The sequence below is a fragment of the Oryzias melastigma genome, linkage group LG5 (genome assembly GCF_002922805.2).
Source record: "Oryzias melastigma strain HK-1 linkage group LG5, ASM292280v2, whole genome shotgun sequence".
NCBI lineage: Eukaryota > Metazoa > Chordata > Actinopteri > Beloniformes > Adrianichthyidae > Oryzias > Oryzias melastigma.
Window position 1 is genome coordinate 30,645,479 of NC_050516.1, and position 22,220 is coordinate 30,667,698.

General features: G+C 39.8%; 1 protein-coding gene across 4 annotated transcripts in view; it reads right to left on the reverse strand.

The window, feature by feature from the left end:
- LOC112145237 (rootletin) overlaps positions 1-16,152 on the reverse strand; it is a 32,587-nt gene extending 16,435 nt beyond the window's left edge. Inside the window, exons 1-23 of one of the 4 annotated variants that reach the window (XR_002919040.1) lie at positions 15,468-15,897; positions 15,231-15,357; positions 15,012-15,154; positions 12,508-12,699; positions 12,357-12,434; positions 12,189-12,280; positions 11,847-12,012; positions 11,656-11,762; positions 11,355-11,582; positions 9,034-9,124; positions 8,877-8,963; positions 8,619-8,807; positions 6,711-6,910; positions 6,456-6,638; positions 5,082-5,226; positions 4,841-4,987; positions 4,333-4,563; positions 2,461-2,654; positions 1,981-2,108; positions 1,035-1,204; positions 779-958; positions 575-709; positions 335-478 (exon numbers count right to left, since the gene is read on the reverse strand). Coding sequence is in view for 3 of the 4 variants with exons in the window: in XM_024270364.2 (XP_024126132.1) it covers positions 335-478; positions 575-709; positions 779-958; positions 1,035-1,204; positions 1,981-2,108; positions 2,461-2,654; positions 4,333-4,563; positions 4,841-4,987; positions 5,082-5,226; positions 6,456-6,638; positions 6,711-6,910; positions 8,619-8,807; positions 8,877-8,963; positions 9,034-9,124; positions 11,355-11,582; positions 11,656-11,762; positions 11,847-12,012; positions 12,189-12,280; positions 12,357-12,434; positions 12,508-12,699; positions 15,012-15,154; positions 15,231-15,357; positions 15,468-15,524 (3,414 nt within the window). In the remaining variant the exon portion in view is untranslated. Of the gene's footprint in view, positions 1-334; positions 479-574; positions 710-778; positions 959-1,034; positions 1,205-1,980; positions 2,109-2,460; positions 2,655-4,332; positions 4,564-4,840; positions 4,988-5,081; positions 5,227-6,455; positions 6,639-6,710; positions 6,911-8,618; positions 8,808-8,876; positions 8,964-9,033; positions 9,125-11,354; positions 11,583-11,655; positions 11,763-11,846; positions 12,013-12,188; positions 12,281-12,356; positions 12,435-12,507; positions 12,700-15,011; positions 15,155-15,230; positions 15,358-15,467; positions 15,898-16,006 lie in introns of those variants that run through there. The other 3 variants (XM_024270366.2, XM_024270365.1, XM_024270364.2) reach the window with 3 other exon arrangements.
- Between the last annotated feature and the right edge of the window lie 6,068 nt (positions 16,153-22,220).

Genomic DNA, 22,220 nt, shown 5'->3' on the forward strand with positions numbered 1-22,220 from the left:
ACTATTAAATTATATGTCAACTATTTTAATAGTTGATTAGTCGACTAATCATGGCAGACATACTTTGTTCTTCCTGCTTCTGTGTAGGGGACAAACTCCTCACTTCCTCCTCTTCCTTTCATGTACCGGTCTGAGCGTGATGCTGATCATGTTAAAAATAAATCCTGCAGATGATCGCGTCGCTTGAAAAGTATAAATACCACTCAGAAGTTCATCACAGTTATAGCAGCCGACATTAGCATGAACTAGGCTGTGCGATTGTGACTGATGTGATGGCTGATCCCTGAGAAGTATAAACAGGGTTTTATGATGTCTCCTTCGAGGTGTCGTGTACCTCTTTGAGAGCAACATCAGCTCGAGAACGGAGGTCTGCGCAGGTTTCTCTCAGACTCAGGATGTCCCTCTCGTAACCAGCCGCTGCATCTTCCATCTGGGAGTGAAGTTCCTGCAATTCACTGGTTAGAGCCCCGACTCTGATCTGGATCAAACACAAAGAATGAACAAAACAAGAATAAAAAAGTAGTGACAGGTAAAGCTCAGGGTCAGTCTAAAGGTCCCCGCTGCCTCTCCTCACCAGCTCCTGCTCTTTGTACTGAGCAGCTTCTCTGGCCGTCCGCTCAGCCTCCAGGCTCAGCGCCGACAGATCTGCCTGCAGACTGGACACCTTCTCCAACAAAACCGTTTTCTCTGCCTCCTTTAGTGAGAGGGCCTGCAGACAGAGGGAATTCTGTTCAGCACTGACACAGCTTCAGAACCTGCCGTCGACTGATGCTTTCACCTGTTGTTTCTCAGTCTCTGCCTGCAGCAGGCACTGATCTCTCTCGTGCTGCAGAGCTCTCAGAGCATCCTGCAGCTCATCCTTCTCTCTCCTGGATCTGTGGAGCTGATCTTCTGTTTCTTGTCTGAGTTTCCGCGCAGCCATCTCGTGCTCCATCTGCAAGCTGTGCCGCACAACTTCCTGTGCAGAGGAGGGGAGACAGCTTCATGAGGATACGCTGAAGCAGCTTTCAATGATGTTTGACTCAAACTCCGACCTTCTCCAGGGCCAGTCTCTCCGCCTCCTCCTGATGCTCAGAGGTGGCCTTGTGTAAAGCCTGCTGGGCCTCCAGCTGAGCAGCATTTAGAGCCTGAGTCAGCGCTTGTTTGTCTCTCTCAGCCTGGGTCAGCTGGTTCTCAGCATCTGAGCGCAAACGCCGGAGCTCCACTGAAGTCCAGGAAAATAGAAAACAGGGATACGACTCAGTCCAGATGAACCACATGTCAAAGTCAAGGCCCGGGGGCCGAATCCGGCCCTCCAGGTAATTATGCCCGCCCCTCCAGATCATTTTATTTTATTGTTATCAATGGCTCGATCTTATCTTGTGTTTATTTTTAACTTGTAGAATTATGACAAGATATATTTTTATGGAGAGTAAAATAATGAAAGTTATTTAATATTTAAGTTCATTTATTCTGGAATAATATTCCTGCCTTTTTATTATTCATAATTATGTTAAAAAGTTAGTTTTAAAGTTTAAAAAGTTAGCATTCTGCTAGCTTTATGGAATATTTTAGCATTTACTAAGATTTTTTAGTCTGTTTTGGAGTTTAGCTAATATTTCAGGTACATGTTTGCTATTTTGGCTGATTTAGGTTTTTTTCAGTTTCTTAGGATATTTTGAAGTTTAGCTATTTTTTTCAGCTACATGCTAACTGTTTTGGCTAACTTGAGGTTTTTGGGTTTTTTGCTATTTATCTTATATTTTAGCTGCCTATCACCTTCAGCGTTTTCAGCTATCATAACTAGCATCTTCAGCGGCTAAATTCAGCTTCCAGCATTCAGACTAGCATTATTGTAGGTAATGCTATATATCTAGTTCATAATTATGTTTAAAACTAAAGTTAGGTATTAAAAATTTAGTGTTCAATAAATGTTTGCCCTGTTCGACCTAAGGTGTGTTTTGGATTTTGGATCGAGTCTGACACCCCTGATGTCTTCACCTGTAGCAGTTTCACAGCGAACTCGAAGGTTTTGGTTTTCGGCTTCCAGCTGTTCTCTGCGAGATTCCACCTGCAGGAGCTGCTGCTGTGCATCAAAGAGACTCGTTTCCAGCGTCTCCCGCTCTGACCTGCAGGCCAAGCAAGCAAAAAGCCACAAGAGTTAGATAATTTAGGCACCAAAGAGAAACAGATGTATCTATTGGTAAGGCACTTCATGTTACTATTGCTCCTTCATTGGTTTATTTTATATATCTTATGTTTAAACCTGTCATTTTGTCTTTCCTAATAAACTGAGACGAACAGACGAAGAGAAGGACTGTCAGAAAAAGGAAAAACCATTTTAAAGGTGAAATGTGTATTTTATCTGACTGCCTTTTACATTTTTACTGAAGAAGTAACAAACAGAAATGTACTCATGTCTAAAACACCACCCACCTCAAAATCCACAATAACCATCTATAACTGTAACACAGCTCTGACCTGAAAGCTGTCAGTTCCTCAGCCAGCAGCGCGTTTTCCCTCTCAGATGCCGTCAGCTGGACCACCAGAGCTGCTTTGTCTCTGGCCAGTTCTGCCCGACTGCGACCGGCTTCCTCTAACGCCATCTCGTTCCTCTGACCCTCGCCCTTGGCAAGACTCAACTCTGAGTCTAAAGAGGTCACCTCACCACACAGCTGCCACAAAACCAAAGAGAAACAGATACAGTTTAGTCAAAACAACACAGTGTTCCATCATTTCACCTTTGATGGTCTCAATGATATATTTATTTTACATTTTTCCAACAGCACATCATGTTCTGCATCCTGATTGGCTGTTGACCTTGTCAATCAATCACCTCCACATCATAAATCTTTTATCATGATCAGAACTTTGTTTTCATTCTATAATCCTGGATTTATTTTCTATGAAAGTTTGAACTTTGAGAGTTTAAACCGGAGAGAAGAGTAAAAATGTTCATGTCTGTTTGAGGAAAGTGTAGAAAGTGAGGAGTTTTACAGCCTTAAAACATCTGTAATCTCACTTCACAGCTTTCACCTATTGCAGATTATTTTTAGAACGCAACTCCTGTAATTAACAAGGTAACAATGTTTAAAGATACATTTGGCTTCAACAATCATGAGCTAGAAAAGTTACATTACCTGTGATAATCCTAGTGTGAATGCTTTTTGCTGAAAGTAGTCATTGAAGATGCTAAATGTTTTTGCTGTAAATGGTGATGCAATTTACTTTAACTGCTGAAAAGATTTACTGAAAATGCAAAAGCTTCTTCCATAATGTCAAACTTGCTAGAAAACTGGAAGTTTTGTTAAAAATATATGAAAGAGCGCTGAAGTTTACCTAAATTTAGGACAAAACTGTAGTAAAATGTAGTAAAATGTCTTTAAAATCCCTAATACATGTCAGTTTTCCAAAAATATTTAGTGTGTTGCTTAAATATGAGCTGAACTCCAAATTAGCCAAAAAAGCTAGCTCATTACTAGCTAAACTCCAAAATAGCCTAAAATTCATCAGTAAACTAAATTACCCAAAAACGTTAGCATGTTGCTAAAATAGAAGCTAAACTCTAAGTTAGCCAATAAAAATCTCAGTAGATAAGAAATTAGCCAAAAACGCTAGCATGTTGCTTACATATTAGCTAAACTCAAAATTAGCATAAAAAAAGCCTTAATAGATCTAAGATTAGCAGAAAAAAGCTACCATATTGCTTAAATACCAGCTAAACTAAAAAGTAGCTTAAAATTCCTCAGTAAACTAAACTAATCAAAAACGTTACCCTGTTACTAAAATAGAAGCTAAACTCTAAATTAGCATAAAAACCTCAGTAGATAACAAATTAGCCAAAAACGTTAGCATGTTGCTAAAATATTAGCCCAACTCCAAATTTGCATGACAACTCCAGTATTGGCCAATTAGCCAAAAAAGCTAGCTCGTTGCCTAAATACTAGCTAAACTCCAAAATAGCCTAAAATTCCTCACTAAACTTAATTTGTTAAAAACGTTAACCTGTTGCTAAAATAAAAGCTAAACTCTAAATTTATTTTAAATGATTATAAAAGATGAAAACATATATTTAAATGTTTGTTGTTAATCTACCTAAAATTTTGAGATTTTAAGACTTTCTCATTCATTTTCTATTGGGTATATTTTGCTTAATATTTCAAAGTTTATGAATACCAAAAATACAAACAGTAATGTCCTGAATGAGATGATCGTTTTGATACCAAGAAATCCGTCAAAGTGTGACTGAGTTTTTTGTGCCAAAAAACAGAGAAAGGAGCAGGAGAATGAATGTGTGAATGCTTACTAAACATTTATACAGTAAAGCTCTAGAAATCCGGTTCCGTCGAGTACCTGGGTAACCTTTTCCTGTAGCTTGAGTCTTTCAGCCCGGAGGTTCTGCAGTTCTGCCTCCATGCCGGCCCGGCTTAACTCGGCGTCCTGCAGAGACTGCTGCAGAGTGACGCGGGAAGACTCCAGCTCCAGCTTGTCCTGCTCCTGCCGGACCAGCTCGTCCCTGATGGTCAGTTTCTCCTGCTCTGCCTCCCGTTTCTGAGCCTGCAGGAGACTCTTCTCCTCCTCAAGCTTGGAGACAGAAGTAACACTTTACGACAACAGAACCTGTTTTTATATAAAGCCATTTTTTAAGATTTTGTATGAAAAAAAAGCACAAATCTCCTTATTTTTACCAACAAACAAGAGTGAAATAATTACCTAACTATGGTTTAATTTTCAATTTTATGCTTTTAAACTCTTCATTTAATTAAATTCTGAGCTTTTATTTGCAATTCTGCTTCAAAACAATGATGTAAAATACACATGCTTTGAGAATGCATTCATTTAGAGGAGCAGAGTTTATCACCTGCAGAATATACTTGTTGAGGTCGACTTTGTCTTGGACCAGACCCTCATTGAGGTTTCCCATCTTTGTAAGAGAGTCTCTGAGAGCTGCATCCTCATACTGCAGCTTGCTCAGATGCAGAGACAGCTCTTTGTTGGCGCTTGCCGCCTGCAGGATAGACCTGGATCAAATCTGGGTGGCATTGAGCCCAAGAGTACAGCTTAAAAAATCTAAAATAACTACAAATCCACCCTTTTCTCACCCGAGCAAGAGCTTCAGAAAGTTGGACGTTCTCTCGCTCCAGCAGCTGCCTCTCCACCTCCCCCTGCTGGTGAGTTTCTCTCACTGCAGAAAGTTCTCCGCGTTGAGCCGAGACTCGACTCTCACTCTGATCCCACTGCTTCTGTCTGTGTTCAGGTAACACGTCCATACAATCCATCCATCAATCCATCCATCAATCCAATGAGTGAACGAATGAATGAAAAAAGTAAGGAAGGAAGGAGGACAGAAAGAAAAGAGTAAAAGAAGAAAAGAAGGAATGAAGGAAGAAAGGAAGGATGGAAGGAAGAAAGGAAGGAAGAAAGAAAGGATAGAAGGAAGCAAAGAGGAAAAGAAAAGAAGAAAGGAAGGATGGAAGGAAGAAAGGGAGGAAGGAAAAAATGAATAAAGTAGTGAAGTAGGAAGGAAGGAAGGAAAAAAAGGAGGACAAAAAGAAAACAGTAAAAGAATAAAGGAATAAGGGAAGTAAGGAAGGAAGGAAGAAAGGATAGAAGGAAGCAAAGAGGAAAAGAAAAGAAGGAAAGGAAGAAAGAAAGAAAGGATGGAAGGAAGGAAGGGAGGAAGGAAAAAAGGAATAAAGTAGTGAAGTAGGAAGGAAGTAAGGAAGAAAGGAATAAAGGAAGGAAGGAAAAAAAGGAGGACAAAAAGAAAAGAGTAAAAGAAGAAAGGAAGGAAAGAATAAAGGAATAAGGGAAGTAAGGAAGGTAGGAAGAAAGGATAGAAGGAAGAAAGAAAGAAAAGGGGGAAAGGAAGGATAGAAGCAAGGAAGGAAGAAAAATAGGAGTAACGGAAGGAAGAAAAGAGGAAAAGAAAAGAAGAAAGAATGCAGGGAAAAAAGAAGAAAGGAAGAATCGAAGGAAGGAAGAAAGGAAGGATGGAAGGAAGAAAAGAGGAAAGGAATAAAGGAAGGAGGGAAGTAGGACGGAAGGAAGGAATAAAGGAAGGAAGAAATAAAGGAAGCAAGGAAGGAAGAAAGGAACAAACAAAATGCTCATTTAGGAAGAAAAATCAGTTTATATTTTTTCAAAACTAAAACAGATGCAAAATCGTGCGTTCTCAGTTATGTTTTAGTGTAAAATAAATGACATTTATCCTGGAGAGGCTTTAATTTTTTTAACTTTTTTGTAGCAGTTTTCAATACCTCCCCAGAGTAAAAGACCAAAACTCTGTTTTCTCCAAAGAATCTGCATGTTTTAATAGATCAGAACAGCTGAAAATTTAGAAAAAGATGCATCATGTAGACAGAAGCTCAGTTAGATCCCCAAGAGCCTTACCAGAGTCTGTGCTGACTGCACTAAACTCTGTGGATTAGTGTCCATATCTCATTTATTTAATCAGCATCAATTAAACTGCTTACATCCTCTGAATCTCCGTCTTCCAGCGCTCCCTGTCGTGGAGAGCAGCCTCCTTCTCCTCCCTCTCACTGTCTCGTTCTCGCTGGGCTGAAGCCACAGCCAGCTGGAGCTTCTCGTAGTCCATCTGCAGCATCTGCCTGCTGCTCTGCGCCGCCTGAACCGCCTTCTCCAGGTTCGCCTTCTCGCTGGAGGTGGGCGACATCACAGTAAAATATAGTGCAGCGTGGGGTGAGCAGGCAGAGGAGAGCTCTACAGACCTGGCCAGCTTGTCTCTCTCCTGCTTCAGACGATCCTTCTCCCTCTGAGCAGTTTCCCGCTCTCTGAGAGCAGCATCCTTGTCTCGCTGCAGAGCTTGGTTTCGTTGTTCTGCATCTCTTTTACAGGAGTCACTGTCTGACAGCTGCTTGCGAAACTGCTGCACAGAGGACTGTGCAGAGAGCAGACGACCTCGAACATCCTGAAAATTATCAAACCAGAAACTGAGAGACAAACAGCCATTGGATGCTGGCAGTGAATTTTTATTTTTAAATGGCCTATTTCATGCTATTCTAGGCCTTTCAGAGAAACCTATATCCATATGATAATATTACCTGTAGAACACTAAAGAACACAGTTTTTAATGAAATATCAATGATTTTCATGAGATATTTTCCTACTCTGAAGTAAGACAATTGGATCTCTAAAGATCCGCCTTTCGCTCCATCTGAGTCCCGCCCATTTCATGACGTCATCCTAGAGTAGGCCTCGGGATCGAGCCACTGTTGGACAGAGGGAGCAGACTATTTCCTGGTTAAGAGAGGGTGAAGACTATTTCCTGGTGGAGAAACCGAGAAGACTATTATTTCCTGGTGGAAAAAGCAAGCAGACTATTTCCTGGTGGAGAAAGGGAAAAGACTATTTCCTGGTGGAGAGAGGGAAAAGACTATTTCCTGGTGAAGAGAGGGAGCAGACTATTGCCTGGTGGAAAAAGCGAGCAGACCATTTCCTGGTGGCGAGAGGGAAAAGACTATTTCCTGGTGGAGAAAGCGAGCAGACTATTTCCTGGTGGAGAGAGGGAAAAGACTATTTCCTGGTGAAGAGAGGGAGCAGACTATTTCCTGGTGGAAAAAGCGAGCAGACTATTTCCTGGTGGAAAAAGCGAGCAGACCATTTCCTGGTGAAGAGAAGGAGAAGACTATTTCCTGATGGAAAAAGCGAGCAGACTATTTCCTGGTGGAGAGAGGGAAAAGACTATTTCCTGGTAAAGAGAGGGAGCAGACTATTTCCTGGTGGAAAAAGCGAGCAGACTATTTCCTGGTGAAGAGAAGGAGAAGACTATTTCCTGATGGAAAAAGCGAGCAGACTATTTCCTGGTGAAGAGAAGGAGAAGACTATTTCCTGATGGAAAAAGCGAGCAGACTATTTCCTAGTGGAAAAAGCGAGCAGACTATTTCCTGGTGGAGAGAGAGAGACGACTATTTCCTGGTGGAGAAACCGAGAAGACAAATATTTCCTGGTAAAGAGAGGGAGAAGACTATTTACTGGTGGAAAAAGCGAGTGACTGGGAGAACTTGTTTAAACGTGTATTATAGAGCAAAGGCAGATAAGTACGCGTGAATAGGATTTTTGATACAGAGATGCTTCAAAGAGAAAAGAAACATTCACACAGTCAGTGCTAATCAGAACAATGTTTTAATTTCAATAAATCCTGAAATGTTCATCTCATGTTGTCTGCATTTTTTGACCAAATTTCACCACAAAATAAACCCATTAGCCATCACCATTCTGTCTCTGCCAAATTTTGGGGATAAACGCCCAGGTGGCACTGTAAGTACATCAATATTTTTAAAATTATGGGAGGATTTGTTTTTTTTGTGGGTGACACGCGCCCGAGGCCAGCTCAAGGTTGACGTCATGAAATGGGCGGCACCCTCAAGGAGAGAAAGGCGGAGCCTCAGAGATCGAACCCTTTGACTTTTGTTTGCGAAAGTAGTTCACAAAAATAACTCATATTTCATAAATAATGCTTTTTAGTGTTCCAAAGGTAATATATGACAATTTTTCTGGATATAGTTTACTCTGAAAGACTAAAGAAAATAATGGTATGACCTCTTTAAATCTGACTGTCAGCTTTTGTGCACCATCATAAAACAACGTTTCTCTGGGATTGTATGCCGCCGTTTCACCTGCAGCTGCAGCATCATGTTTGTGACTGCAGATCGGAGCGCAGACAGCGCCGCTTCCGGGAGAGGTGACAACAAGGAGGCTGCTTGGGACGAGCAATGAGGGGAGGAGTCACGGATCAGCGCCTGCAGCAGAGCAGCCGAGTTGTCCCGATCAGCCTCCGACGACGACTCTCCGTCAGACAGAACTGTCTGTGGAGGGAATTCAGCATGAAGTCCACCCTGCTGGTTGTGTGGTTGTCATTAAGTGTGTTTGTGTACCTGAGCGATGTCCCTCAGCGTGTCCAGCAGAGAGTTGCTATGAGCCTTCAGCAGCTGGGAGTCCGTCTCATCGCTCCGGCTCTGCTCCTGACGGGAAATGTGCAAAATGAGGAGCATGTGCGAAGATGTGAGGACCGCCTCACGGCCGACCTCTCACCTCGAGCCTCCTGCTCAGACTGGTAATCTCTCCGTCTCTCTCTTCCATTTGACTTTTTAGTCTCTCGTTTTCTTGCGACGCTTCAGAAAGCCTAAACAAAAACAAACTGGATGAGCTGAAATTCTCTGAAAATGTATTTGACACATTTTTAAAACTCTCAGAAGCAACGGAAACTAGGAAGTTTATTTAGCCCAGATTTGATAAAGGTTTTTGCATCATTGTGCGAATGCTTACAAAGCATTTACAATATAGTGATTCTCCTGCTTCTTCTGTATGTTTTTCTGCACAAAAAAACTCAATTACACATTTCGCGATTTCAGCAATCTTGGTATAAAAACGTTCAGCTCGTTCAGGACATTACTGCTTGTATTTTTGGTGTTCATAAACTTTATAGTTTTTTTTAAATATTGAGCAAAATATATGAAATGAATGAGAAAATGAGCAAAAGTTTCAACTTTTTAAATAAATTAGCCTCTATTTAGCAACAGGCTAATCTTTTTAACAAATTTAGCTTATTGAGGAATTTTAGGATTTTAGCTAATGTTTAAACAATGAACTAGCTTTATGGGTCAATTTGGCATCTCCTAAGGTTTTTGATGCTAATATTGAGAAACTAATACTTTAGAAACATGCTAACAATTTTGGATTATTTGTTATCTACTGGAGGTTTTTATAAGCTAATTTAGAGTTTAGCTTCTATTTTAGCAACAGGTTAATTTTTTGACTAATTTAGTTTACTGAAGAATTTTAGGCGACTTTGGAGTTTAGCCAGTATTTAAGCCAGGGGTCTCAAACTCGTGCCCCCGGGATGATGACTTGCGGCCCGCGTCTTCATATGAAAGATTACTGTTCGTGCGGCTCGCAAGTCTGATATGAATGACAGTCGTTGTGTGCAGAGCTGAACGAACCAATCACATGACTCTGGAGGCGGGACATCGGCGGCCTGTCCAGTACCTCCTCACTCATTCATTCATTCCTCCAGTCAGCTGGGCAGAGGAGGAGCCATGAAGCACCGAACGCGATTCGCGTGACAAATTCGAATGCCCCGCACGGGGAATTTGCTGCTGGCGGCTTGTCAAAAAATGTGTTTCTGTCGCCGCGCCGCGTGTAGGAGGAGCTACCAGCTCCGTCTGTGGATGTCTCTCTTAGAATGAATACACATATGATGTCGAGGAATACGTGTTTTGACGTGCCAGCTGTTACTATTAAATCAAAGCTCAACAAGCTCCGAGCCTCAAACCTGTAGCTTGCCCACTTTCCCCGCGCGGGGATCCTGTCAACCATGTGACCCTGAGCTCGGCTCGCACCTGCGTGCGCGTGTCTGTGAATTTTATTTTTACACCTCTATTATGTAGTTCGAAATGGAATAGGAAAAAGTTTAAAAAACTTTTTCAATCCTACCCCCTAGCAATATATCTTAAGTTCAATCTTCAATATAAACCATTTCAGAAACTGAAATACCCTTTTTTAATGTATAAATCAACACACACAAAGATCTATACATGACGTTCATTATTTATTCATTATTTTGTGTAAAAAAATAAAGATATCTAAGAACACTGTAATGTTTTATCAGTGTTTTTCTTGTGGAAATCCTGATGCGGCCCGGCCTCACCTAGACTCCGCCTCCAGTGGCCCCCGGCTGAATTGAGTTTGAGACCCCTGATTTAAGCGATGTGTACTAGCTTTTTTGGCTAATTTCGCTATTACTTATGCTTTTTTATGCTAGTTTGGAGTTTAGCTAATTTTTTTAGCAACATGCCAAGTTTTTGGCTAACTTGTTTTCTACTGAGGTTTTTTTAGAATTTAGCTTTTATTTTAGCAACAGGCTAACGTTTTTGACTAATTTAGTTTAATGAGGAATTTGGAGTTTAGTTTGTAATGAAGCAACAAGTTAGTATTGTACTCTACTAAGCTTTTTGGGCTAATTTGGAGTTTAGCTCATATTTAAGCAACAGACTAAATATTTTTGCAAAATTGGCATGTATTAGGGATTTTTAAGCAATATTACTACAACATTTTCAGAAGTTCATGTCAACTTCTGCACTCTTTCATGGTTCTTTAATGAAATTTCCAGTCTTTTAGCAAATTTAACATTATGCAAATAGCTTTTGCATTTTCAGCAAATCCCTTCAGCAATTAAAGTAAATTGCATCACCTTTTTGAGCAAATAGCTGCAGCATCTTCATCTACCAATTTTTGCAAAAAGCATTCACACTAGCATTATCGCAGGAAATGCAACTTTTCTAGTTAAGCTTGTTCTTCACCCTCAAAGTTTGACATACAGACACCATAAACAAACTGCAGGATGTTTCACTGACCTGAGGCTGAGCTCACTTTTCTCTGCATCAGCTCTGCTCTGAAGGCTCATCGTCTCTTTGACTTGATCTCTCAGCTGTTGCTCCAGCTGAACCCTCAGAGCTCTCTCCTGCTCCAGGACCAGAGCTGTACCTCCCTCCTGACTGCGCAGCACAGCAGACAGACCCGTGCAGGACACCTGTACCGAGTGGGACATCCGAACCAGCTCGCTTCGCATGTCTGACAAGTCTCTGAGATCAGGGAGACACAGAGGAGTGAGTAAAGTGAAGACAATCAGATCTAGATTCAAGCAGACTGGATCACCTCTCAGCGCTGCTCTTCATCTCACAGACGTGCCTCCTGAACCCCACCACTTGTCGCCACAGCGTCAGCAGTCGACTGTGCTCGCTACTGAAGTAGCTGTGGAAAGACTGACCCATAGATAAACGTAATCAATCATGGATTCCTGTTCTCTTCAACACAGTCTCTGCAAAGTTTGAGAATTGCGATCCCACCTCTTCTTCTCTCCTCCAGTCTGACTCCTTTTGTTCTAGCTCCTCTCTGGCTTTTGTCCAATCAGCGGTGAGCCTGCGGATGTCCCGGCTCAGAGCCTCGTTGGCCAAACCGGCCTGCTCCAACTGCTCCCTTAGCATCGCATTCACTGCAGCCAAGCTGCTGCTCCTGGAATCCAAACACCTCATAACAGTACTTAAAAAATAGTTAAAGAAAATTCACAAATGCTTACTTATTTACTTAAAATAATGACTCGTAGAGGTTTGGAAATACAGAAAAATCAAGTAAACACAATCTTTGTGCAGATGTGAGCCCAGATAAATACTGTTGGAGTGATGCATCACCTCTGTTGCTCCTCCTCGAGGCGGATTAAAGCATCCTCCAAACTGCTGTTCGAATCCTCCTGATGGCGACCGTTAGATGTTTCACTGTGCTCCTGAAAAAACAACATTTTTGTAAGAAACTGGTACTGAAGTAAGTCGAAAATGAATGAAAAAGCCATTTGTACCTACACTGCATCTCTCTAACTCAGAGGACTTCTCCTGCAGCGTCTGCTCCAAATCCCCACATCTCTTTTTGTACTGAAGCACCTGATGTAGCAAGACAGGTTGATGCTGATCAGTGGACTCCACTGTGATCAAAACATGAACAAAACCTTCGTACCTTGGCTTGAAGCTTCTGCACAAGCTGCGCCTGCCTCTGCTGGCCTTCTTGGTACGCCGTGAGCTTGCGCCTGTATGCGGCTTGTTCCTCATCCAACCGTCTGCGCAAATCCACATTCTGCTGAGCCAGGCTGCGGGACGCCTGCGAGTCGTGCTCTTCCTCCCCCGTTTCTGAGCGTAACGTCTGTTCAAGCTGTGTTTTTCATTGAAAACAGAAAAAAAGAAGGAGGAGACTTTACATTAAGATGATTTAAAGACCAGCGGAGATTTAAAAAAATTGTGTTTTTGTTGTTTTTTTCTTGTTCTTGTGGCGTTTTTCTGATGATGGAGGACATAAATAAAGAAAATTAAAGTCAAAACTACATTTCTGAGTATTTCTTTATTCAAATTGTGAATCAGGAGCAGATGAAAAAAGTGCAAATTAAAAAAAAGCTTATAGATGTTACATAGAACCTACAATGCCAAACCACAAGCTTCTTGCTCTGCTACATTCTGATGGATCCACTTGCAGACAGAGATCAAAAGTTATTTAAGTTATAAACAAGGGTCCTCAAACTCAATTTCCCTTGGGGCCACTGAAGGCGGAGTCTGGCTGAGGCTGAGCCGTACGGGGTTCCATTTGGGCCAAAAATATGCTTTTGCGTCGACTATATCTTTGGTCCATTGACTATGTCTACTTAACAAGTTTATTGAACATTTGTTCATGTCCATGTACTACTAAGTAATATCTTCTGCATGTCCTGTGAAACGGCAGGAGCTGACGACGCTAGCAACTGTTGCTAAGGACTATTCTGACGACACTCTGAAAGGACAGGAGCTAACGATGCTAGCAACTGTTGCTAAGGACTTTTCTGACAACCAGATCCCACGACAAAAGCAAATGCAAAGTTTTAAGAATAAAGTAAGCTGAAACATCACAAAGCAAATACAAAGCTACCATCAAAGAAGCGTGGACACGCAGAAGATATTGCTTAGAAGACATTCAACTTTCATATTGAGGCGGGGGCCGCAAAATATCAACTTGGGGGCCGCAAATGGCCTGCGGGCCGCCAGTTTGAGATCCCTGTTATAAACTGACCAATCAGATGCCACATTAAAAGCATGTGGTTCCTTCTGGCCCCACCTCAAACTTTTGATTAAGAGAATCTCCCGAGCCGTTCTCAGTGGAAGGGGTGTGGACTTCCAACAATCTTATTCCTGATTGGCAACAGTGGTTTCCATAGAAACAAGACTTAGACCAAATTGGACCAATCAGTATTGTCTGGCTCCAACATGGCGACGTTCATATTGCAAAAAAAATGGCGACTCAATTGGCTTCCTTTTGCTGGAGCAGGAAGTGAGTAAGCATTTTCTATGGATGATGTCACACTCGCCCAGTCCAGTTCTCTCAAGCCTCGTTTTCACTGAGCGGTCCGGTCCGGTATTTTGAGCGTTTCCATTGTAAAATGGGCCTAATAAACAGTGACCTATACCTCTTGAGGGCCCTCATCTGATGTAGGTCCACTGAAAAATGGAACGGGATGGTTGGGGAGTTGCTGTAGCCACCAGTTGTGATGACGACATTAGAAAGCACCAGTATAGCGCTAAGCTAGCAATTCTGTTTTCCTCTTTACGGCGGAATTCTTCTTTCAAACATTAAATTCCTGTTCTACATGATGTACCAGAAGTAAGGCAAGCAAAAGATGAGCTGCTGGATGACTCCATAGTCTTTGCACTTCAATGACCCAATGACACGCTAGCGGTCAAATCTTCCATTTTAATTTCCAATATTCCTAGATATTAAAAAATAACTAATAATAATTTTGCACAAGGGATTTCAACTAAATAAAAGAGAAACTTTTATTACAATAAATCATAAATTCTTCAATTAAAAGTTCAATGAAAATCCCCCAAATTTTATGCTTATTTATGAAAATCCAATGGATTTTAAGAATGGATTTTGCACCTTATAAGTGAAGTTTGATTTGTTGAAATTATTATTTTTGTAAATCCAACTATAGCAGCTATCCACACGTGTTCCTGGAACAACTGAGCTCTTTCATGAAGTGAAAACGTTGCCGTTTCTGAAGGCTGTTCAATGACGGATATCATAACGATGGAGGCCAGACACTTAACACCCCCTCAAAGTATCTAACAATGTTTTGTTATTATCTTTATTGTCCTATGGTGTGCATCATTATGTTCTGCATGATATGAGTTGTGATGACCACCCCACCAACACCCCATTTTTCCTCTGTACTGAAGCCTCTGTTTACGGTCACCCATGGCGACAGATGCCATGGCAACATTCCACTTCAGTTCATTCCAGCCCCCCATCACCTGGGAAACTTGCAAATCACAGACAAAGAGGGGCCCAGAAAACACTACGATGGCAAAACGAGAAAGTGCCAGATAAGTTTTTTAACACCTGATGAGGTCAAAATAAACTGACTATTCTCATAAACTTGTTTAAATTCAGTGATATTGAGCTTTCTTGATCAGTTTTGGTCTGCAGTTCTGTCGTACCCGTTCACTGATCGCCCCGTACTTGATGGCGAGCTCGTCCCGGTCGGCTCTGCTGTGCGCCAGCAGGTCCTCCAGCCTGGCCAGCTCCCCCTGGAGCACCCGGTTCTCCTCCTGGAGGGACATGAGCGAGGACATCTCCCCTGCTGCTTCCACGCAGCACAGACACACATCAGGCAAGTTATTCGGCCAAACTGCTTCACCGTGAGGCAGAGCACTCACTGCAGTCACTGAGGTTCTTCGTGACAATCTCTCGGACTCTTGCAGGCAGACATGCAGGGGGGTCATCGGGTGAAGGGCCTCGAACCGTCAACCTCTTCTCTTCAGACAGAACACTTTCCTCCAGCCTCTGCGGAAGAAAAGCAGACATCTACACCAATATGTCGCATATATATCGCATGTTAATTCACACACATCACCGCCCTCCAGCCTAACATACAGGACTGCCATCAGCCTCACCCGGATCACTGACTCCAGCTTGCTGTGGTCGCTGTCTAAGTTTTCCGCAGCGCTCATCGCCTTCCCGGCGGCCGCTGCCTAAAACCCTCCGGGGAAATAGGATTAACTCCGAGGACATGAACCGTCCTCACCTGCTGCGCCGCTGCTGCTTGTCTGTCTCTTCGTTTTACCGGCGTTCAGTAAACGAGTCTGTCATTTTAAGAATGGTTATTAATGGTTTTGTCTCCACAAAGTAGTGGTAGTCGAGGAGGAGGTGAGCGCGCGCTTCCCGCCTCCTCCTCCGGCCTGGATTGAAGACAGACTGAAGATTAGCAGAATTACAGAGAGCCGCCCCCTGCGCGCGCGCGCCTCCACATACGTCCGTTAGCTAACTCCGCGACTTTCTCGAGACATTTGGCGACTCTTCAACCCCCCCGCGTCGTCTTGTTTTCTTAAAAGCCACAAATCTGGCAACTTTTCCTGTTGTCGCTGGAGACTTCTCCGAAGTTTAGAGACTTACATTTTGAAAGCATAAATCTCTCTGCCAGTTCTGTTCTTACCCGGCAGGAGCGGGTGCTGCCGCGAGGTTCCGCCCGCTCCAAAGCAATCTTGAGCGGTCAGCGTGGCAGTCATCTCCCCGGACATGAGCAGAGCGGATGGAGATGTGCACTCCGCCACATTAAAAGGACAAATGAACCACGCACGCGCAATGTCTCAGCAGCAGACCCCGCCCACTTCAACAATGTGGGATCAAATACCGTGATTATTAATGGGGTTGGGTATCGATAATAATTTACAAAAACAATTCGATTTGATTCACAAGAGCCTGAACCAATTCGATTCTGATTTTTTATTTTAATTTATTCTTTCGATTCCTCAATTGAGTTTACCTATTTATACATATTTGTTTAGAAATACATTCATAATATACTATTTGATTTAAATATATTTATGTTAATCTGATAGTTTAAATACTGTAAAATGTATGAGTTAATTATATTAGTTTCTCAAAAGCAGAAGTTCTAACAAAAATGTTCAGATCATTAACATTGTAAATATTGTTCTGCTTCTCCTGGAGGGTGTTTCATTGTGGCCACTAGGTGGCGATTGCACTTTAGCATTACATCTTATTCCAGAGGAAGAAGACAGTATGAAGGAAAAAATGATGTTTTAGACAACAAATGGTTACTTAAAAAAATGTCCTTAAAGGGGCCCTACCATGATTTTCTTAAGCCTTTCAGAGTGAACTATATCCATATAAATGATCATATATTAACTCTGGACCACTAAATAACAATTCATTTATGAAATATTAGTTATATTTCGTGAGATTGTTCCTACCCGGAAGTAAAACGACTCGATTCCTGAAGCTCCACCTGCCGCTGCGTCCTGATGCTGTCATCCCAGAGATATCTGTGTCTCTGTATTTCTCCCACGAAGATAATCCAAACTTCTTCAAAGATGGATGCACATATGATATATCTGCGTTTAGTAAGTCTCACCATCACTAAACTTCTTCACAAACATGAGGCTTCTGCATGGCTGTGCCTGACTATGGGTTGGGAGGGGTCTTAAAGGAGCGACGCGTTTAAAGTAACAAACACCAATTTGAGCTGGAGTTTATTGAAGACAGGACAGGATATACGGTTTTCTGCATCTAAAATAAAAGTGTTTTTTTTTTTTTTTTTGGTGATCATCACTGGTACTTTTTCTGGAGGAGGAGGATTTGGCATCGATCTTACATCAGCACGTTTCCAACCGCTCGTTTTCATGGGAATGGGAGGGGCTGCTGCAGACAGCTCAGGTTTTTAGAAGATTACTCTTAAATGCACGAACGGATCAAAATGCCGCTTGGGGTCATTTATAGTGAGGAATGAGCAGTAAAATGCACTTAACAGATTAAAACAGCCAGACAACAAAACACACAGCAAAAAAATGAATGAATGATTTGTTATTGCTAAAAGCACTTTTTTTTAATTTCCAAGCTTTGTTTGTTTTGTTCAGCAGCATGTTTATATTTTTATCATTTTAAAAAGATATATTTTATGGAGATCAAAATATTTTGGGTTGTGTGTAAGTTTAATTTTCCATATGAAATGGTGTAAAAGTAAAGAAATTTGAGTGTTTTTTTCTTTTAATATTTAGTTTATTTTTAACTTGTATAGTTTTGACAAAATATATTTTTATGGAAAGTTAAATATTGAAAGTTATTTAAGATTTAAATTAATTTATTCTGGAATAATATTCCTGCCTTTCTAATATTCATAATTATGTTAAAAAGTTACATTTTTAAAGATTTAGTTTTAGCGTGTTCATTCAAAGTTTATCTTGTTCGGCCCACAGCTTAAGGTGTGTTTTAGAATTTTGTGCCATTGAGTTTGACACCCCTGATCTAGTGGTATTTTTCTAATAATAGAGGATAATAGAGGATTATAAAGGGTCCAGATGATCCCACTTTTAATGTAAACATGCCTCAGACAGCACAAGGGTTACAAACAAATTGAGTGAGTATGGTGTCCGAATTGCTTTCAGGCACTATAATGTATAGTTCTGCATTATATACTTTTTTTAGTAGTTTGGGATTATGATTGAAATTCAAACATAGCATGTGTCCTGCTGCAGAAACATTCAGGTCCTGCATGCATTTGGCGCCACCAGCTGGTGAATTATAATGAAACTCTTATTATAATTCACCAGCTGGTGGAGCCAAATGCAAAATTAGAGAATTTTTCCTGGACCTTCAAACATTTTCCTGTTTCTTAGTTTGCTAAAGTCCATCAAGTTCATACATGAAAAGCAGCCACAGAAGTGAAGTCAGGGACCACGTTCGAGTCACTTCCTCTCTGCATCGGTGCAGACTCGGTTTGCTCAAAGGCAGTGAGGGAAGAGAACCAGCTGTGTGACTCAACATCCTCTTTAGCCTTTAAATGCTGAAAGTGAGAAACACAGCTAGAAAGTCACGCTCTAGTCTTCAGAGAGGAAGGAGGAAGAGAAGATTTAGTTAACCTTTTAACACCCGAGGTGTCGAACACAAAATCTTTAACATACTTTTTAAAGCAAAAAAAAGTTTCCAATACAAAACTATTTTTGAAAGTAAAACTAAGTTTTAAAAAGTAAAAACAATTTTTGAAAGCGTTAAAATGGTTTGCAAACACAAAAATATTTTTGAAAGCAAAAAAAATTCAAAAGCAAATAAAATTTGAAAGCAAAAAGTAAAGTTTGCAAATGCAAAAATATTATTTAATGGAAAAAAAGTTTGCAAATGCAGCTATACTTTTTAAAGCAAAAAAAAGTTTACCAATGCAAAACTATTTTTGAAAGCAAAAATAAGTTTACAAAAGCTAAAACATTTTTTAAAAGCAGAAAAAAAATTGCAAAGCAAAAAAAAAAAAAATTGAAACCAAGAAAAAAAGTTTGCAAACGCAAAAAATATTTTTTGAAAGTGTTGAAAGGGTTCGCAAGCACAAAAATATTTTTGGAAAGCAAAAAAAAATTTCAAAAGCAAAAACAATTTGAAACCACAAAAATTGTAAACGCAAAAATTTTATTTAAAGGAAAAAAGTTTGCAAATGCAAAACTATTTTTGAAAGCAAAAATAAGTTTACAAAAGCAAAAACATTTTTTGAAAGCAGAAAAGAGGTTTGCACATGCACACATATTTTTTGAAAGCAGAAAAAAAATTGCAAAGCAAAAAAAAAGTTTGCAAATGCAAAAATAATTTTTGAAAGAAAAAATATGATTTATGAAAGCAAATATTAAATATCATCATTTGCAAATTATGTCGTTTTATTGCTGACATTTTATATTTTGTTTGCAAATTAGAACATTTTGATCTCAAAACTGACTTTTGCTTTTAATATAGTGGCACAAAAAGCTCTCCATAACAACAGCAGAGGCTGGACGAGGAACAGACTGCAACTTCTCCTTCAGTGCAAGTGTCCACAATCCTCATGATCCTGCTGAAGAGGAGAGATTTTTGGACAGAATTTGATCTAACAAAAAAATAGTTTGACAAACATTCAGGAGTGACTTTTCACAAATAATTAACGGAGTAGATTCCTCTGCAGACCTTTCACTTCCTCCAATCAAAGATAAATAATTAATCAGATATTGCTTTGAGAAAACGAGGCAGCATGCTGAATTTCTCCAGAGATGGTGTCATTTTGATTTAAAAACCAGAGAGGATTTTAAGTCCAGTCACTCAAATCACCTTTAAGAATACTTTTCTTTTGCATAAAATAAAAGGAAAACATTTCCTGCTCATAACGACCACTTAATCTCTAATGTAGGAAAGATTCTGACTCTTCAGTCTGTGATGCTGTGGAGTTATTTCTGGATCCAGAGACCTAATTGAAGATTTAGAACAACAGCTTCTTCTAGCTCTTTAAATGCAGCTGCTCAGGTGGAAAATGGAAAGGTGCTGAACTGGTTTGGAGTCTGAACTGGTGCCAAACTTAAATATGCAGAAAAGAAAGGGAATTCTATTTCTGCTGGTTCACACTCGGGTGAAAGCAGGAAGACAGGATTCACTCTCTGGTGTCTCACAGGACATGGTCCACAAATCCATGCGTAAAGGATTCAACTAACTTTGCAGCAATATGAAACTCTTTTACCTAAATGGAAACAATCTAGATATTTATTATTCATTTGGATTTGAAACGATAAATGCCTTAATTAAGAAAATATATTTTCCATTCTAAATTTTTACAGTTTATTTGAAATCTTTAAAATCATATAATCCAAATTCTAGTTTGTCGACCTGCTGAATGTTTCTGATGTTTTTTTTTTTTTTACTTTGTATTAACATAGTTTTTTGGTTGATAGAATTGCAGACACTTTATTCTCTGTTTTTCTGAAATGACACCCACATGCAGACATCCGTCCCCACACACTCACAGCAGCCTGAAAACAAGCCCAGCTCTGACTTCTCCTCTGGAAGCGAAGGCCACAGACATGCAGCAGTGAGGAGAGGCTGAACTTGAATGTGTCCAGAACAATATAACTGATTTTCAAATGGACCTTCAGTCTTCAGACTGAATGTGACCATCGTCTGTCCGTCTACTTGCAAGTTAACTCTATTCGTTGTCGACTCTCGAGTCTTTAGAATCTTCTTGTGTCTGAAAAACTGAACAAACATTTCTTTTCTGAAAAAGTTTCATTTTGACACAAAAACGTCACTTTTAATCTTAAGCAAAATGTCTACAAACCAAAACAATTTCAAACATAAAAACCTGGTATTTTAGGTCGTTTTGACTGTTTTGTTCTTTGTGGCTAAATAAGTGTCATATTAATTTATTCAGGTATTGTTTGCAGTACTGTAAAAAAAAAAAAGTTTCATATGTTTAGTGAACACAACACACTTTCACTGTGAGAATTGACCAGATTTGGTTGAAGCTTGTCATTGGATGCATCACATGTTCATAAAAAAGTAGAGAATAAACACCACAGGAAGAGAAACTGACAGTTTGCCAATTATTTATTTACCAATTATTATATTACATTTTACTAACATAATCGAGTTTGTATCTGTGGTTTTTCTGCTACTCTCAGTGTTTCAGTGATTTTCAATTCTAATCCGTATCATTTATATCTTTACTGCTAATGTTTATGAAGGGATATTTCAGAATAGAAAGGGACCAAAAACTTTTTTGCTGCACCCTCAATATATTGTGTAAATGAAAATACAGAGGAGGACTGGGGCCACAGAGAAAGAAAAAAAACATGGAAAAACTGACTTTGATCTCAGAATTCTGGAAGAAATGTCAGAAGTCTAAGAAAAAGGTCAGAATTTTTAGATTAAAGTCAGAATTTTGGGGGGAAAAAATGTAGAATTCTGAGATTAAAGACAGGATTCTGAAAAAAAGTCAGAATTTTGAGTTTAGTCAGAATTTTGAGAAATAAAGTTAGAATTCTGAGAAAAAAATCTCAGGATTCTGAAAAAAGGTAGAATTCTGAGATTAGTCGGAATTCTGAGATTAGTTGGAATTCTAAGATTGAAGTCAGAATTTTGAGGAAAAAAAGGTAGAATTTTGTAATTAAAGTCAGGATTCTGAAAAAAGGTAGAATTCTGAGATTATAGTCTGAATGTTGAGAAATAAAGTCAGAATTTTGAGGAAAAAAAGGTAGAATTCTGAGTTTGAGGTCAGAATCATGAGGTTAAAGTCAGAATTTTGAGATTAAAATCCAGATTCTGAGATTATAGTCTGAGTTTTGAGGAAAAAAGGCAGAATTCTGAGATTAAAGACAGGATTCTGAAAAAAGTCAGAATTTTGTGTAAAAGTCAGGATTCAGAAAAAAAATGTAGAATTCTGAGGTTAAAGTCAGAATTTTGAGGAAAAAAATGTAGAATTTTGTAATTAAAGTCAGGATTCTGAAAAAAGGGAGAATTCTGAGATTAAAGTCAGAATTTTGAGGAAAAAAAGGTAGAATTCTGAGTTTGAAGTCAGAATCATGAGGTTAAAGTCAGAATTTTTAGATTAAAATCCAGATTCTGAGATTAAAGTCAGAATTTTGAGGGAAAAAAGGTAGAATTTTGTAATTAAAGTCAGGATTCTGAAAAAAAGGGAGAATTCTGAGATTAAAGTCAGAATTTTGAGGAAAAAAAAGGTAGAATTCTGAGTTTGAAGTCAGAATCATGAGGTTAAAGTCAGAATTTTGAGATTAAAATCCAGATTCTGAGATTAAAGTCAGAATTTTATCTGCCCTTTTTTCTCTCCATGGCCTTAATCCTCTTCCATATGAAAAACTAAAACCAGAAAAAAATATTTTTTCCAC